Raw genomic sequence first — 16,833 nt, forward strand, 5'->3', positions numbered from 1 at the left:
CTTTCTTTTGTTCATATCATATCATATTTGGATATTTCATTATTTGACGGACATTGAATTTTATCTTATTTAATCTGATTGATTAACAGTGTCATATTGGACTGTATTGTCTCTTCATGGCCAACATTCTGTCTCTTTTGCACACTAACAAATAGTGATATTTATCATATATATTTGCTGTGTACAATTCAGACATCGCAACCATACACTGAGGAATTACTATGAAAAAATATATATTTGCTACCTAAGTCTCATTTTTGTCTCAAGTGGGAAAACACTTCTGTTCTCCAAAGGCTTTCAGAAAAATGCACCATGTGCTCACAAAAGTCACAACTTTATTGCACCTTTATAGTTTAACTAGTGTGGTAAGAGCCACTTTTCATTATGAAAAGTCTCCTCCTTGGTCAGAAAAGGTGGTGCAAAATATAGAACCATCAATGCAAACATGTGGACCGTCCATTCACAATGGTAAACGCTCCTCTAAGTGAGAGTCACACCTTACAAAGACATCCTATGGAAATCAGTCAGTCGTGGCCTCTCCTGTACTGTACACACTACAGTGACATCGGGAAGGTCTTGCATGAAAACAGACAACTCTCTTTTACACAAATGAACAAACACATCTGCAGATAAATTCTCAAGTTAACATCCACCAACTGATCCAAGTATTAGTAGCACATTAAAGATCTGTCTTTTAAATTATATATTTATAACATTAAATTCTATACTTTTTTGTAGCCAATTCAAGGCAACATCTCTAGAATGAATAGAAATGCATGGGCAAATCTTTACAGCATTGGGAGGGAAACACAGGTAGCACAAGATGGACTGTACAGTCTTCTACACTGGCAAAGCGTTTTGTTGCGACGTTAGTTTCTCTATGCGCATCTGTGTCTGGATTGGTGCAAGATGATCCCATGGTTTCCACACCTGAAATACTTGGTATAAAACAGTTTCTACAGGATGTACAGGATGCAAAATGGTGGTTTGTCATCGTATGAAACAGGGGGAAGTCTGAACAGAGGTGAAGATGCGATACAGGATGTCTGATTCCTGAGTCTCAGCCCAGTTTGTAGTGTGACCAGCATGAGCATCAGAAAATTGCATAGAGATACAAGGGGAAAATAAATTATTAGCATGTGGCAGTCCCAGTCTAACACAGTGCCTGAAGTAAAAAATGTAACCCTTTTATTTCAGTACATTGGTTTTGTGGTGAGGTTTGTTACTGAGTGGAAAACATCCAGAAAGAGTCTCCGAACTGTGGAACTAATGAGATGAGCTACAGATTTTAAAAGCTGCACAGTAGAAAATAAATGCTGTTGTTGATTTCCTCAAGCAACCACAACTTCTCCTCTGCAAATGAATGTTGCACTAATGTGTTGTTCTTCAATGTTTCCACAAAGACTTAAAAAGGTTCAGCTGAGCACTTATTTGTGGTCCTAAATTATCAAATAAAGGGCACATTATATGGTATATAACCAAGATAACAGAAATAAAAACAAACTTACTGTATTATGTTTCTGAACCAATTTAAACCATTTTACCAACAGGCAAAATTTGGTCTTTTAAAAACAAACCATAAAGCCAATAAAGGTATAAAATAAAATAAACATTATAGATTTAATATAGATCCATTTTGTATCATATTAATTTTAATCATTTCAGAAGACGGATTTAAAAAAGGTCACTTTTTAATGTCCAATTAACTGAGCCCTTGTGTCTGCAAAGGCAACACATTATGCTCTAAGACAGGTTCACTGTATTTCATTTCATTTCATTGTCACTTAGAGTTGCAGGGCAATAACTAAGGCTCACAGGAGGCCTACATACAGTAATCCATGTGACATGGATGTGTGAGGGTTTTCTGTTAAATACTGCAGGGATAAAAATAAAAAAAAAAGCTTGAGTCACCTATTAAAGCATTTGGATTAAAAGGGGTAATGGGTTGTTAAATCCAGCTATAATGAAGACACTCTTCATGTTGGTTAATTGGAACTTGAGTGTGAAGGTGCTGTCAAACGGTTAACAGTCTACTGTTCTGCTTTTGGCTCGATCCTATTCTTAAATTTGGGTCTGAGGTGAACACAAGACAGATAAAAAAAAAAAAGTTTAAAAAGAAGAAGGAAAAAATAAAAGGTAGAGAAGTTTGGTATATAGTTTTGTCTCAATTTCCAGTCGGCATTATCTCGACAGCACTGTGGACTCTCAGCGGCGGACTCCAAAAACTCTCTTCCCTCCGGGTGTCACAGACCACTTGTTCCTCCTGTCCTGGATTTTCTGGAAGATGCTGCTGCCACTCCTCCAGCTTTCTCTTTTATAGTTCTTTATTTTCTTCACCTGTTTATTTAGAAGGGGGAAGGTGATAAAGTGAGAAAAGAAGAACTAAAATTTAAGGGATTATTCTTACAATTTTCTGTCCCGTTTATCCCCCTCTCACCTTTCCACTGTCAAAGTCTTCATCCCACTCATCGATCACAGTGTCATTCTTTGCATGGCGTACGTCTTCAATGGCATCTCTACTGATCGCAGATAAATCTCCATCCCAGCTGAGGACTACATGACAAACAAAACGTGTCAAATTATTTGCTAAAAATACAAAGTTTGAATTTATGCAGAAACTCTGTTTCTCACCGCTGGCTCCATAGGCTTTATCTGTGGCGTTCCTGAGCAGCTCCTCTACCACACCAGTCGTCTTTTTTCCATCCCAGGCTACAGAAGCAGCACGGGTCGCAGAGTTGTCTCCTAACTCACTTCCATTAGCCGCTGGAGCCTGGCTGCGTTTGTAGCCGTCCTTCACTTGGCTGTCCCACACCACCACTGCGGCTGGATATGAATTTTAAAAAAATCAGTAGAAAGAAATAAAATAGCACCGATTAGGCTGTGATTAAATATGGCATTCTCAAAATGAAATGAGTCATGGTCTCTTAGTGTAATTGTGAAACGACTGGTCACTCGAATAAAAGGCTGAGAGGCTGTGGTAGTGCTGCAGTGATTTTTGGCAAATAACTAATCAGCATAGAAGGATATTACAAGTGGCACATTTCTCACTGTAGTTTTCATAGCATGAACGTACTGTGTGTTCATGTGAGTCCAAACTCACGTACCTGTGCTTTTTTGGCTCATTTTTTCATTCTCTGTGGTGATCTTTTTAGAAAGGGGCTCCGCCACGTCACGCTCCTCATCTTGCCCGTTTGAGCATCGCCTGCTCTCCTCCCACAGTCTCACTTCTTCTTTTAGCCTCTTCTTCTTCTTCATCTTTAATTTCTTTTTCAACTCTCCCTCATCATCCTGAACAATTGCGGCCTTCACCTCAGAATTGCTGTTGGGGAAAAAATATATTTAAGGTAATGCACTTTTAAAATTTTAGATGAGAGAGCAATAATTATGATGAACTACAATTACTGCACTGCAGTTGTATGCCTCCGCTAACCATTGCAGTTTTCAAGTACATATTTCTACATACTTGTTTCCCCAGATTGACCTTTGAAACATTATCACTTTATCTTTGAGTTAAAGTGACAACTGATCAAAAGAAGAAGATATTGAAGATATTCCCTGAAGCAGTCATTCAAAAGGCCAAAACACGAACTGCTGGTGTATGTAAATGACAAAACCAAAAGGCCAAAACATGTTTGAGGTCAGGTCACTCATCAGTGAGTCCAAGTGAACGTTTGTACCAAGCTGATCTTAAGACACCATGTTCAAGAAAAACATACTTTGTGATTTTACTCTGACCTTGACCTTTGGCTGCTAAAATGAAATCCATGTAAACGTTTGTCAGTAATGTTAAATGGACTCCTTGACGGCGTTCCAGAGACATCACCTTCACAATTTAAAAAAATTCCCTTGAGGCATTCTAGAGATATCGTGTTCACATGGGACTTAAGTATGCATGTGGCACAGTGGCTGCATTGTGAGAGTCTAGCTGGTGGACATAAGAACAGTGGGATATGCACCCTTGATTTCTCACATTATGAGCTCCACATTAACTTTAGGCTGCATCTTTTAAATTGATTTATAACCTTTCAGGGACACAAAGGCAGTCATGTTACAGAACTAAAGAACCTTCAACCAACCTTTCCGATGCAGAGCAAGTCGACGTTGTGTCCTGCAGAGCCTCCATCAGTTGCATCTTCTTCTTTTTCTTCTTCTTCTTCTTCAACAACCCAGAGTCTCCTCCCTGTTCTTTCTGATTTGACTCACACTGTGTTGGAATTGTGGCATCTGACTGAGGCTTTTGCTTAGACTGTTCTGCACTTGGATTGGACGTTAGACTCCACATGCCACCCTGACACCAATCCTCCTCTTGATTTGATGTGTCTAGGTGAGACGAGACACACTGCCTCTGCTTCGTCGTCTCTTCAATGTCAGTCTCCCTCTTCCGCTTTTTCTTCTTCTTCTTGCGCTTCTTCTCACTGGCTGATTCCACAACGATGGCCTGTGTCACAGTAGCAGGAGATGTGTCTGGCCTTGCGTCACCCTCCACTTCAGAATGGCGCCGCTTCTTTTTCTTTTTCTTCTTTTGGTTGACCTTTTCAGCTGAATGGCAGTTGAGGTCTTGGACCATGGAGCTGAGGTTGTTGGAAGACTTGGGGCTCTTTGGGCTGGGACTGTGAAGCCCATTGGTTTTCAGAGAAAGGCTGGCGTTTGGTTTTTGCAGTGTGGAGTGAAGGGACTGTTTCTGAGGGCTCTGCTGTTTGAAGGAGCCACTTGAGTGGACAAAAGGCGATGACTGGACTTTAGGTAAATGGAATGGACCAGCTCTGAGGAGAGAACAAGAGATGACATCTGGATTTACACTGCTGATGTCTTTTCACATGGACAAGTCTGTTTTATTTGTGTTTTCCTATGTGATGTCAGTGTCACACTTCGTACCTGTGAGCGTGAGAAGGTGAGGCAAAGGTGGGGGGATTAAGTTGATTTTGATGCGTGGGGTCACTGGACAGCTGGCGTGACAAAGGGGGCAGAGCATCAATGTTGCTCGGACTCCGATTGCGAGCCTGCAGTTATCGACATAAATAAAAACTTGGTGGTCTAAAGAAAATAGCCATGAATGTGACAAAATAAGGAAGAGAATCAAATAAGGAAAGGGGGTGATTAAAAAGGTATGGCAGGAAAAGATGGAGGGAGGAAAACAAGGAGGAAAGGGTATGGCAGAGAAGAATTAGAAATGGTTAGAAAAAAAGAAACTAAAAAGGAAAAGAAGACAAACTCTAAACAAGTGCTACCGTGTGGTTGATTAGACAGGAACACTGGAGAAACAACACATTAAACACAGCAGAAAAAGAAACTAGGACAAGGAGTTTACTTGCCTTCATACAACTACAAAATTGAAATCAATGGTCAAATAGGACAGCAGTGTGGAGTAAGGGAACAGGAAACCAAGGTATCATGAGCTTGTACAAAGACAGGAAGTGGTGCTGCTGTGGAAGGACAATGAAGTTCACCTTCTTGGCTGACAGGGCCAGTTTCTTGGCAGGTGGGGGTGACATGGTGCTGGTGGCTTCAGATGTGATGTTGTTGAGGGCTGGGGTTTTTATTTTCGCCGTCTTCTGCTCCTCCGTGCTATGAGAGCGCTCCACACTCTTGGCTGGAGACGGTAGGCCGTTGGAGCCTTTCCGAGGGGTGGAGGGCGTCTCTCCTACTGGCGCACTTTTGGTAGACACAGATTCCTGGCCAAAACAAGGGAGAAAGCAGGCTGTGGTTACGCTTCTGTGCATCCACATGTGGCCTGAAATGGCCATCATTCATAGCATAAAGATCCGCACCACATTTTACGCCCTGAAGTTTATACCAATAACTACCATCTACATCGATCAGCCACAAAACTAGAAGAGGTGCATGGATTTAATGGAGTAACTGATCACTACTTTTTTTTTTTTTTTAAACTCTTTATTTATAAGTCATTTTCATCTTTTAGTACAGAACAAAAGACAAATACAAAACATTGAACAATTACCCATATTCAAGGTCCGGGGGTGATCAATAAATCCACAAGGCAAAATATCATATCCAGTACGTGTATACAGTCTCATTCATTTGCTAAGTAGTCTTTCCATTTCTGCCACCGTTTTTCACCTAGATCTTTTTGGAGTCTGATTGAATATGTCATTTGCTCTAGTACATGTAGTTGTTTTACAATACCAACAAAAGATTCAGTAGTGGGAGCATTTTTCTGGAGCCAACATTTTGTGATGGCCTTCTTATCACTACTTTTTTTGAGTTAATCAAACCATGAGGGCAAATAGAAAACTAATTGAAACTAGACAATAAGTTTTAAATGTACCCGTTTAATGTTGTGGCTGATCTGTGCCACAGACTCACTCAGGCTTTTAAATTCAAGATGGGTACAAATTGTTTTATGAACATCTTTCATTTAATATATGAAATTTGCAACTATATGGATAAATGGTTGTTATTCCATGCCCTTAAATAGCTTGGATCCAGTTTCTTTATGACAAGGACTTCATATGAGAATGTGTCTTAAAACTTTCACATCTAGTTTATATAGTAATATTCTTTGCACAATGAATATCTATCTAAGAGATGCGATCAGATGATAAAATTGACCTCGATCCTGCCTCTTGAGATTTGTGTTTGTTCTTTTTTACTGCAAACGTACCTTAGACTCCGTGGTGTCGGCAGAGGAAGAGTCAGACAGAGACTTAAATGAGGTAGATGCCGCAATGCCTCTGCCCTCGCCACCTTGCTTTTTATCTCCCTCCGTCCTACTGACCCCGTTGTTGGAAGGGGTCGGAGTGCTGCTGCGGGACTGCACTTGGCTCTGGGGAGATGGCTTCTTCAGCTTCTTGAAAGGTTCGTCAATAACCGTGGGTCCACCTGGCGGCTTTGGTGGGGCACTGGACGATGAAGTCCAGTTGGAAAGTCTGGGTTGTGGCTGAGTGCTCACACCGTTCCTGGAAACGGGCAGGCCCAAACCACCATCCACAGACTGGATCTTACGCAGTTGTGCGGGCTCAAGTTTCTGTAAGAGGGGAAGTTGCACCAAAAATGGGATTTAATACTGAAACTTTGAAGGATGTTAAAGTAGGGCACATCCTTTACCGTTTGACAAAATGTTTCTATTAAATGTCTGTAATGTCTTATACCTTTGTGACCTGCGGGGAGGAGAGAGGCCCGTTCAGGTTGGCCCTCCTTATTTGCTCAGACGATGTGCTGTTCTTCCCTGGATGCAACATCCCCTGTTTGGTGGTCTGACCCTCTCCATTCTTTTTAGTTTCAGGGATCCTTAAAAACACAAATGAACATTTTATTGAATTAAACATCCAGGAGGAACAGATTTTTTCACCTTTTCTGATCTGTTGCAATGCTTCAGTCTTACCTCAGGTAGAAAAGCACATAGGCCTGCTGGTTCAAGACCACTTTGATGTTACTAGAATGCACCATTGAATCATTCATTTGGTACCACTGTCCGTTGCTTGCCTGAGAGAAAACGAGGAAGATTACTTTTTTTTTTTTTAAATTGAGATAACAAGACACCAGAATTCAACCATTTTACAATAATAAGCTATGAAATGATTTTGCTTAGCTTGTACTTGCTAAACAGAACACTAAACGAATAAGGGCAGATTATTTATAACAGTATCGACTGTGCAAATAAAGAAAATTGGATCCATGTTTGGGGTTAAGACACATTTGTACAGTTTCAATCATAGCATTATAGCATTCAATATCTATGTTACTTCTTTTCTGTTAAATAGTGGATACAAATAAAAACAGTTGCTGAATCGTTACAAATTCGGCCAGTTGCTCATCATTCTTCTGTGTTCTTCTGTAGCATTCCTATTATATGAATCCACCAGGTATGGTGGAAGGAGATTTCCAGTAACCTTTTTTACTTTCAGCCTTAAAACCATTTCCCTCTGTTTTTGTTTGCCTTTAGTGTCTGTTTCTATGTCAAAGAAAATCCTCCAGAAACTTTTATAACATAAAAGATGTGTGTCATTTGCATTACCTTGACATAGCAGTAGTAGTGGCCAGCGTGACAACTGTACCCCGAGTGCACCAGGACAGCATAGAGGCCATACATAACAGGGTCGCCTGAGCTCTGAGACATGTAGGGGCGGATGTTCAGGAATTCTGGGTACCCAACATCCTGAAGAAAAGGAACGAAAGATGAACAAGATGGAAAAATTAGAGACACTGAGAAATGAGACAGTTCTTTCAAACGGTCGACTGTGTGAGGATTTCCTTGTTAACCTTTGTTATTTTGCCACCGCTGAAGTTGGCAAACCTCTTCAGTGAAAGAGTCAGTACGTTGGATGTTCGATGGACAGTGAAACGTTTGGTTGCTGGCACCTTCTTTTTGCACCTGGAGATTAAAGAAATAGATTAAATTCAAAAAGGATACAAATAAATTAATATATATAGAAAAAAGTATTTTGATGTTCTGCTCTACTTAAAAAATGTCCCCAGACTAGAAAAGTGACACTAACTTGGCACACATGTAGGCATTCTCTCCGCTTAACACGTCTGGTTTAACAAACAGCTCCAGGGCTCGCACAATGTTTGCAGCTTGCTAAAAGACAATAAAAGAAATCTACTGAGTTCTGCTGAAGTTAAAGCAAACAATGATCATGTATTTATGTCATATTTCCATGAATAACTTGTAAACCTACCCGAATCTCCAAAGCGATGTCCAGGTAAGGGTCATACGTGTCGGACACACTTTTACAAATAGAGCATTTCACTGAGAGACAAAAAAAAACCAAACAGGTTCACAGTAGCTGTTATTTCTCTGTTCTACTTCCTGTCAACACAAAATAACCTCAAAAACTGACTCTCACACAAACTTTTATGAACCACATGAAAATATATTAACTTAATATAATTATGATGAAAAATGTTTTGCATCTTACAAACATGTTAAAGATTAAAACTTACAGTCAATTTTATTTAGAATGAAGAAACCGTTATAAATCAAATTGTGGAGAAATATGCCAAATTTATGCATTTAACTTGTGCGCTCGCAAATCTCATGGACTATAAAAGTATCAACACTTACTGAGTCAGTCAACACACCAATGAGATGTATGAGGTTTCGAGATTTTAAACTAATGCTGAGCATCAGAAAAAAAAAAACAAGACAGTACAAGTATTAAGCAGTGAGAGCATAGAGAATGACTTGCTAATTTTCACTGACAACTTTCTTACTGGAGGCATCTTAAACCATGACCAGATCCAGATGTGCAGTGTGGCACCTCAATTTCAAACTAAAGCAAGCAGTTTTCACGATATACATTTTGTTGACACTGATATTAGTGACGTCTGCAGGGAAATTGATCAACAGTCCAAAACTAAAAGTATTAAATGTGAAAATTCATAGACATGTACAGTTTTCAAAATTTCTATTAGTTAAAAGTAAAAGAAGAAAAGCGTCAATACCTCTTGACCTGAGGTAACCTCCAAAGATCTGGTGAACCAGCGTTGTGGCCTGGGTCTGCCTGTCAAGCCTACAGACAAGAAGTGCACAAAGACAGAGATCAAATCAAACTTCATCCAGACAAAACTTCAACAAAAACAAAAACTTTTGAGACAGCAGTAATAATAACACAGCTTTACTTGGGGTAGCCATTGAGACAGGCTTTCTGCATGGCATCGATGGTGTACCGCAAAAATTCATGGGCATCCTCCTGGCTTCCAAAACGAAAATGTCTGGCAATTTCTGTGGGAGACAAAAGGAATGGATTTTTAGCTTTGTGCTAATTCCATGTTTTAAAGGTGCTTTGAGACAATTACTCAACACTGAGTCGAAGCAAAAATGTTTATGCACCTCTAACTGGCAGGTTATGGTCATTGTAGTGAGTTCAATAAACTGACTGACCACTGACTGGTCAGTCTCTGTTTACTTCGTCACAGACCAAACATTAGCATCATTACTTGTGTTCTGCAAACACTTATTAGGCCTAAAACTGCATTTCTACAAAACAACAAAGGCTTAATAAAAACACAAGCGATCCAATTCATAAGTAAAAGAATACAAGAGGCCACATAGTTACTGCCACTAGATGGCTAACTGAAGGTCTTTAGTTCAAAACAATTCATACAGTATAATATTAGTGGGAAGTTACAATGGTAATTTATCTATAAAAGGATGTTTACGCATGGCCAACAGGCACATTTATAAAGTAATAATCAGTAAAGTTTAAAGACTACCCTTTCGTGGGTACTTAGAGGTCTCTAATGTTTGTACCTCATGCAACTCAGACAAGCAGTTCAATAATGATCTAATAAAAAGCTTACAGTCACTTAGTGACTTCAGCAGACTGATGTCTCGTCTAAAAGTCTCGCATTAGAGCTAATGCAGCTGTGCCTCTGCTTTTATTTCCTAATGGAAAAGAGGGGAAAGTATGAGCTGGTAGAATTATAATGTGGTCATCACCACATTCCCAGCATAGCATCCCTGCAGATTTATGACAATGAGTCACACTTGAGTGGGAAAAAGGAATAACACACCAAGCACTATTGACCTGGTCAGGGAACTTAAGAGAAGAGGACGCCCTGAAGATATGAAATCTGTTGGCATCACGCTGGAGGACTGTGGTTTTATTTTCTCAGACCCCCTGCTGTGAGATCCTGCTGTGATTTCAAATCAGTTGCAGTAAGCTTTTTCGATTTTTATGTGATGACATTGTGCTGTAGTTGTATTTTTGATGTGGGGGGCATGCTAAGCACAGATGTGGATTTTTCAGTGTATGCGTTTACATCGTTCTCGCTGCTGTGGCACATTTCTCACATTTCCAATCATGGAGGTGGCCGACAACTAAATTAATAGAGAAGGAAATTCTGCAGTTGTGTTTTTTTTATTTTTTTTTAATGGGGATGGACTGTACATTTTTGTGCTAAAGCTGCTCCTCTCATCCTGCAGTCACAAGGAGACAGAGAGGGCATTGGGGAGGGAGAGAAGGGAGGAGGGAGGGAGAGAAAAAGAGGCGCAGGAGGTGGAGACTTGATTGCAGCAGCACATAAGGAAGTAGCAGGCAGGTAGGGGGGGCTCCTGTGAGACTACAGCACAGTACCTCACCATGTCAAGTTTTAACTCGCACCTCGTCCCTGCTCTCTACATGGTGTTCACTCACACCCTGCAGTCTCACCGCTCCACATAAGCACTGCAGTTACTGGCTGTTCGTCACATGGGACACTGTGGCCTATTGTTGCGTCATTGTGCCTCTGGCAATTTTCAACCAAAATTTTTAAAGGGTGGCTGCGAGTCCTGACATAAGCCACAGTGAAACTCTGTAGAAATGGCAAACACATAATCACACAGTGTTGCGGGATGGTCGCTTCCTTACTTTTCAGGTCTCTGATAAAGGAGACGGGTTTGATGGCATTGCCTGTGTTGGCAAAGGCTTGGATGATATGGTTCTGCATTATACAGATCATGCAAAAGCCTGGCTGGTGACCTGAAACACAGACAAGAGCAAAGACACAAATTTAAATTCCTCTAGTGGACGGTGTCTTGTAGCAGAAGAGAGAAAAAAACAAAAGCAGAATATTTTGGATGCAATGGACTAAAGATTTGAACAACAGAAAGGTCATAACAATCCATATTCTGGTATTTTTCATCAAACATTAATAAAAAGTGAATATTATCAGCCTTGAATATGCAGTGCATGTAGAAAAGTGAGTGTTAGAGCCTTTACCAAGAACATTCTGCCCTTCAAGGCATTTATGGATACATTTGACGCAATTTCAAAGGTCTAAACCTCTTTAAGTCTTTTTCACTTGCAGGTCTTGAAAAGGTATTTATCTATTTTAATTATGTTATATGTGTTTAAGACTATGTAACTGCAGCTTCGTCTGGAAGTAGAAAACAATTAGTTTTTTCCAGTTTCAGTACTTATTACTTTTACAAACGTACATAATAAAAGGTCAGCGAGTTTTTGTTTTCTTGGCTTGTTAGAAATAATAAAAGGCTGTTGAAAGAATCAGGGCCTGAATACAATCAATGTGAACGGACTAAAGCAGCTGTTTTTGTTTTTCTTCTGAAGCTGATTTGGCTTGTATTCAACGGTGATGACGTGCAGATTAACAGTTGCAGGGTAACGGTCATTTCCTAAACTTAAACCTGTGTGTGTCCATGCATAGTGTTTAAGTAAATGTAAATAAATGGGGATTGTAATTGTTGCGAGACTGACAGCATTGAAGAACAAGGGACAGGCACTCACAGGCACGGCTGTGCTCCTTTGAGAGTAAGTAGTTGGCAAGTGGCGGGGTGTAGGTGAGACACTGCACTGTGGAGTTGAGGAAGCAGGTGTTTCCCAGGTTGTGGAGGCCGGCTCCCACCCTGTACACACGCTCCCATTTGAGGGTAAGCTTGTTCCCTGGAAAGAGCATCTTCTGTGGAGCGGGGATCCCATCGGTCTGGCCACCAACCACGTTCTCTGAGACTGAATAAAAAGTTTGGTTAATTTTGTGACAAGAAACATGATCTAAGCTTTTAGGGCAAAAATCAAATGACAAAAAGGCAAATATGGAAAATGTCAAACACTTCCAAAAAGGGCTTACCTTGCCTCTTAATTTGAAGAGGCTCTGTGGCCTTCTGCCCTGTAGCACCCTCATTCCTGGGATTGAGGATCACATACTTGTTCTTTAAGCTGTCCAGTTGATAAGAGAACCCCTTGCTGGCAGGCTCGAACTCTATCTTCTGCAAAAGGACCTTCTTGGCAGAAGAAGCCAACAGTTTATTAAGGTCCCCCTCATCTCCTGTCTCCTTTCGGCCGGGTTTTAATGCCTCCTTGAGTTTATCCACTATCGGCATTGTTGGAACATCACTGCAGAGGAAGATAGACAAGGTGTCAAATGTCGTAAATATTTTTGAACAGTCACATCACAAGAGGCTGCACAAAATAATTAAGCTTGTTCACCCAATTTCCCCAAAGGGATCTATAGCATATGCTCTTCTCACATCTACACCCAAACGCACCTCACAGTACAGTTAAAAGTGGTGAAGGTAAAACTTGTGTTGATCTAATTAATGTTGAAATAATCCCTCAGCTAAGTGTTTATTACCACCCCTGTCTGTTTATGCTTCAGTAGGTACCTCTCCAGGCCACATATCCTGACGTGGCTCTGCGATAGATATGAGTGCATCTGAGGAGCCAGCTGGGTCTTGGCAGCTGTCCCCACAGTTATGCAAGCCATCAGACGTTGAGAACAGAGGGAGCGGGTGTGTGAATGAGATGGGAGAGGATCAGCATTTGAAGGACATGAGGTGTAAGCAGCTGCTGTTAACTGACAAGTCAAATTCTTCTACATCAAATTCTTACACACGCCATTTTCTCACCCAAATCAGTGTTTTACTTGCTATCTTGATTCTGTAATGCGGCGTGATTCTTCAGTAGATTTTGTCATCTGTAATATGAGAGATGCAAAAATGGCTTGAAAATGTGAACACATTTGCATCATTAGCTGTCAGCTATCCCCTTTACATACAGTGGAGCTGAGAGCACTAAAAGGACCATTTCAGTTCAGATAATAGTGTGTGCACATTTCCACAGCAACCCTCTGCCAGAGTCGGTCCAGTGAATGACTTCTGACGTGTCATTTTCTACAAAAGGCAGCAGGCTGACAAAATGTTTTCAGTGCTGACTGAGCGGTGAGTAAAGCAATCATTCAGTCCCCTTTTTGCCTCAATTTACTCCCGGTGTAGCCAAGGTGCCCCTAACACAACAAAACCCCCACTAACAGTGAAAGCATTGCATCGTGTACATTTTACTGTACTCCACTAAAAACAACACCAAAAGGCATGGAGCGACATAAACGTCGTGCTCATCAGAGTGGGCAGTGACGTCATGAGGAGAGAAGGAGGGCTGAACAAGCATTGTACGCACAAGGGCAAGCTGACCTTCACGTGCTGCTGATACGACTAAGAAAGACACAGAGCACAGCCACACAGCTAACTGCAGTGATGCTACTGCTAGGACCAGGCAGCATTGTTGTATTTAGCACAATTCAGGTGTTTGATTTGATTATTAGGTTGTGATCATTTGTCATTTTATTATTTCACACTGACACTTTTTAATGTTTACACTTGAATATTAAAGGTCTTGGCAGCAACATTGACAATGAGCTAACGTTTTGATAATTTGAGAAATTTACCCATATATCTAGGTATTAATATTAGCTGATGACTACCGATGGCTTACTCAAAAAATACTAACAATGTTATTTTTGAGATATAGCCTTACTCATTACTTCAACCACTGTTTACTTCAACCACTTCAAGTAACGACTCTGTGATTAATATGTAAAAAACTGTAATAAAGTGTTTGTCTTGCACACTTAGATACATCCGTGGATGTGTTAATATAGCTGCTTTCAGACATGCACACTGAACTCTGCAGTGCCGCAAATGTCCGAGTGAGATGATCCACAGTTTCTACCTCCTAGTATAAATCAAGAGAAGTCGATGTGTGAACACAGCAGGGGATCCACCACTGGATTCACCGCGAGTGGGGGTAATGACGTCTCTAACAGGCAACAGATGCAAAAATGACGACAAAAAAACAACAAAAAAATATCTACCAATGAAAAGGTGGTGACACACACATAGAAGAGACCGATAAGATGTCAAGAGATTCTGTGGTGATAAGACTGACACTGTGTCTGCTTATTGTCAAGAAAATCATGTGATCTATGCAGCGAGTCTATACGTCGCTGTCCTGTCTGTCTCTTTTCCTAAAAACGCAGAGGATTTGTTGCTGTTGTGAACGCATCTATGCAGAGAACCTCTCGCTGTGTTGTGCATGTGTAAAAGGCAGACTACAGGTAAACCCTGTAACCAAACTCTGGATTTTACCTGCAGGTCATGTCTGAAAACTACATCTGATGATGCAAATGCAGGCCAAACATTTGCAAAACAAACATTATGTTTCCCTCAAATTTCAGGCAGTGTAAATGTGCATAAGAAAAACCGCGATGTGGACCTTAAAAGTCCAAATTTGAATTATCCATATATCCAGACTCGTTACCGTATCTAATCTTCCTAGCTGTTTTAAACACTTGTGTTTAAAATATATAGATTTTACGTTAGTGGCAAATACATCTGCAAATCCCCCAAAATACCTTATTTCCATCTGCATCTGAAGGTTTAGGTTACCCTGGAATTGTATACAACAAAAGGTATGGTGCTTTTCTGTTGTTCATTAAGTTTATTTTCTTTTACAACAAAATCCCTTCAGGAAATAAGTATCAAAATAGCTACCCCCACCTTGGCCAATAAAAAACTAAACTCCCTTAGAGCTGTAACAATGAGCTGATAAATACATGTCCATTTCACAGTAAACTAAATGTCTCACGGTTTTAGGATGGACAAAAATGTGGGATGTGTTTGGCAGATTAATAGTAATATTAACAAATACTGGTACTACTTGTTTAATAGGGTCCATATCACTCCAGGTCACTCAGGGATATTTACACCTAAAGGACTGAGGAGTGAGTTACATGTGATGACTTCAAGAGCTTCCAAAATCATTGTAAATATGATTTACCCAGACACAAAGAGTAGATAAGACTTTAAACATTACTTTTAATTTATAAAGTAAACTTTCTTTTAGCACATTAATAATCAATTCAACTGTTTTGTTGGCACTAAAGCTACTGGATCACTTCATTTTAAACAAACACACACAACATCAGCAACCAAAGAGCAAACAGTTTCTACAACAGGATTATTTACAGGAGCACCTGAACGCACATGTGTTCAGTCGTGGATTAGACTTGCGGATGGGGGACTTTAGGGGGAGCACCTGAAGGCAGCACCGTAACTGCTGTCACTTCTTAAATCCCTCTTTTAGTTTAGCTAGTTTAAACAACTAGTTAACTCCCTGGCCTTGCTGGTTATCACTTCTCCGGGTTAATAAGCATCGTTATAAACACCAAACAGCAGCGAGTGAGCCTCCTCCACACCAACTGGACTCTGCTCCCCGCACCAGTCATCTTAGCTTCAAATGCTAACTTGCTAACCTCAACCACGGCTAATATCGACCGCAACGGTCTCGGGTTCAGAGATAAGACGTCGCAGTCACCTTGACAAAGACGCAACAGCTTCTACAATGTGGGATCTGTATTTTTCTGCTGTCGTCTGCGTCTTATTTCGCCGTTTTCGCGCTTCACAGCAGCTGCAGCGGTTTAGCCAGCGAGCTAGCTTAACGTGGCGAGAAGCCTCCGTCCCCCCTCACTGCAGCAATGTGGGTTAGCATCTCTGCGTCCGGGTGGCTAACGTCCCCCACATTGCGCCTCTCTGCCCGACAGCATCCAGCTGGAAACAGCCGCCGACACACGGCGCGTTTGTCCGCGGGACGTCGGTTCACTCACCTTGGCCCCAACCGTGTTAAATCGTTGTCAGTAGAGAGCTCCGCTTCCTCAGCTGTAGCTTTCCGATCTGCTATTTTCGCCCATGCTGCATTATCAGAGGGCGGTGACCAGGGTGATTGACGGGGATCAGGGTCCAATCGGGGAGCAGGTCGCGCCGTCGCTGAGCGGCTCGGCCAATTGGCGCTCGGGAGAGAAGCACACGTGACTTCCAGCCAGCGCTGTTTACCACTGACTCTGAACATGTTAAAAAATTATTAATGTGACCACGAAACTTCCTGTGTTCCATTCTACATGTTTGTTTGACTGCATGTTTGTTTACATGTATGTTTATATGCGTGCTAAGGATGCATCGCTGTCACTCGCTTGCAACAAAATCCCTCGAGACTTCAAATCGCTTCCCTCGTGACAACTTCCCACATCACTACTTTGATTGAAACAAACATGATTTATTGTATTATTTGTATTATTATTAGTATAATTAGTATTAGTAGCAGC

At 41.0% G+C, this 16,833-nt stretch overlaps 1 protein-coding gene across 3 annotated transcripts; it reads right to left on the reverse strand.

The window, feature by feature from the left end:
• Positions 1 to 315: 315 nt before the first annotated feature.
• Positions 316 to 16,495, reverse strand: usp36 (ubiquitin specific peptidase 36). 3 transcript variants are annotated; one of them, XM_020094613.2, is made up of 20 exons: positions 16,339 to 16,495; positions 12,529 to 12,794; positions 12,189 to 12,410; positions 11,313 to 11,423; positions 9,583 to 9,685; positions 9,406 to 9,473; positions 8,640 to 8,710; positions 8,457 to 8,539; positions 8,221 to 8,332; positions 7,976 to 8,116; positions 7,343 to 7,443; positions 7,110 to 7,248; positions 6,623 to 6,985; positions 5,448 to 5,672; positions 4,876 to 4,946; positions 4,077 to 4,763; positions 3,105 to 3,319; positions 2,632 to 2,823; positions 2,438 to 2,553; positions 316 to 2,337 (listed from the first exon to the last, which is right to left on the reverse strand). In XM_020094613.2, the coding sequence occupies exons 2-20, from the start codon at positions 12,779 to 12,781 to the stop codon at positions 2,206 to 2,208; spliced, it is 3,405 nt and encodes a 1,134-aa protein (XP_019950172.2). In that variant the 5' UTR covers positions 12,782 to 12,794; positions 16,339 to 16,495; the 3' UTR covers positions 316 to 2,205. The 3 variants fall into 3 exon arrangements, with proteins under 3 accessions (XP_019950172.2, XP_019950173.2, XP_019950171.2); XM_020094614.2 differs by having other exon boundaries at positions 4,876 to 5,000; XM_020094612.2 differs by having other exon boundaries at positions 4,876 to 5,000; positions 16,050 to 16,405.
• Between the last annotated feature and the right edge of the window lie 338 nt (positions 16,496 to 16,833).

This window comes from Paralichthys olivaceus, chromosome 5 (assembly GCF_024713975.1).
Source record: "Paralichthys olivaceus isolate ysfri-2021 chromosome 5, ASM2471397v2, whole genome shotgun sequence".
Taxonomy (NCBI): domain Eukaryota; kingdom Metazoa; phylum Chordata; class Actinopteri; order Pleuronectiformes; family Paralichthyidae; genus Paralichthys; species Paralichthys olivaceus.

What these genes read in the sequence shown, in the direction of transcription:
- usp36 (XM_020094614.2), bottom strand. Translation starts at nt 12,781, where the DNA reads ATGCCGATAGTGGATAAACTCAAGGAGGCATTAAAACCCGGCCGAAAG. An exon ending in AGGTTACCTCAGGTCAAGAG is followed by an intron (nt 8,711 to 9,405) that starts GTATTGACGCTT and finishes TTTGTCTCTCAG; the next exon opens with TGAAATGCTCTATTTGTAAA. An exon ending in AATGAGCCAAAAAAGCACAG is followed by an intron (nt 2,824 to 3,104) that starts GTACGTGAGTTT and finishes ATTCATATCCAG; the next exon opens with CCGCAGTGGTGGTGTGGGAC.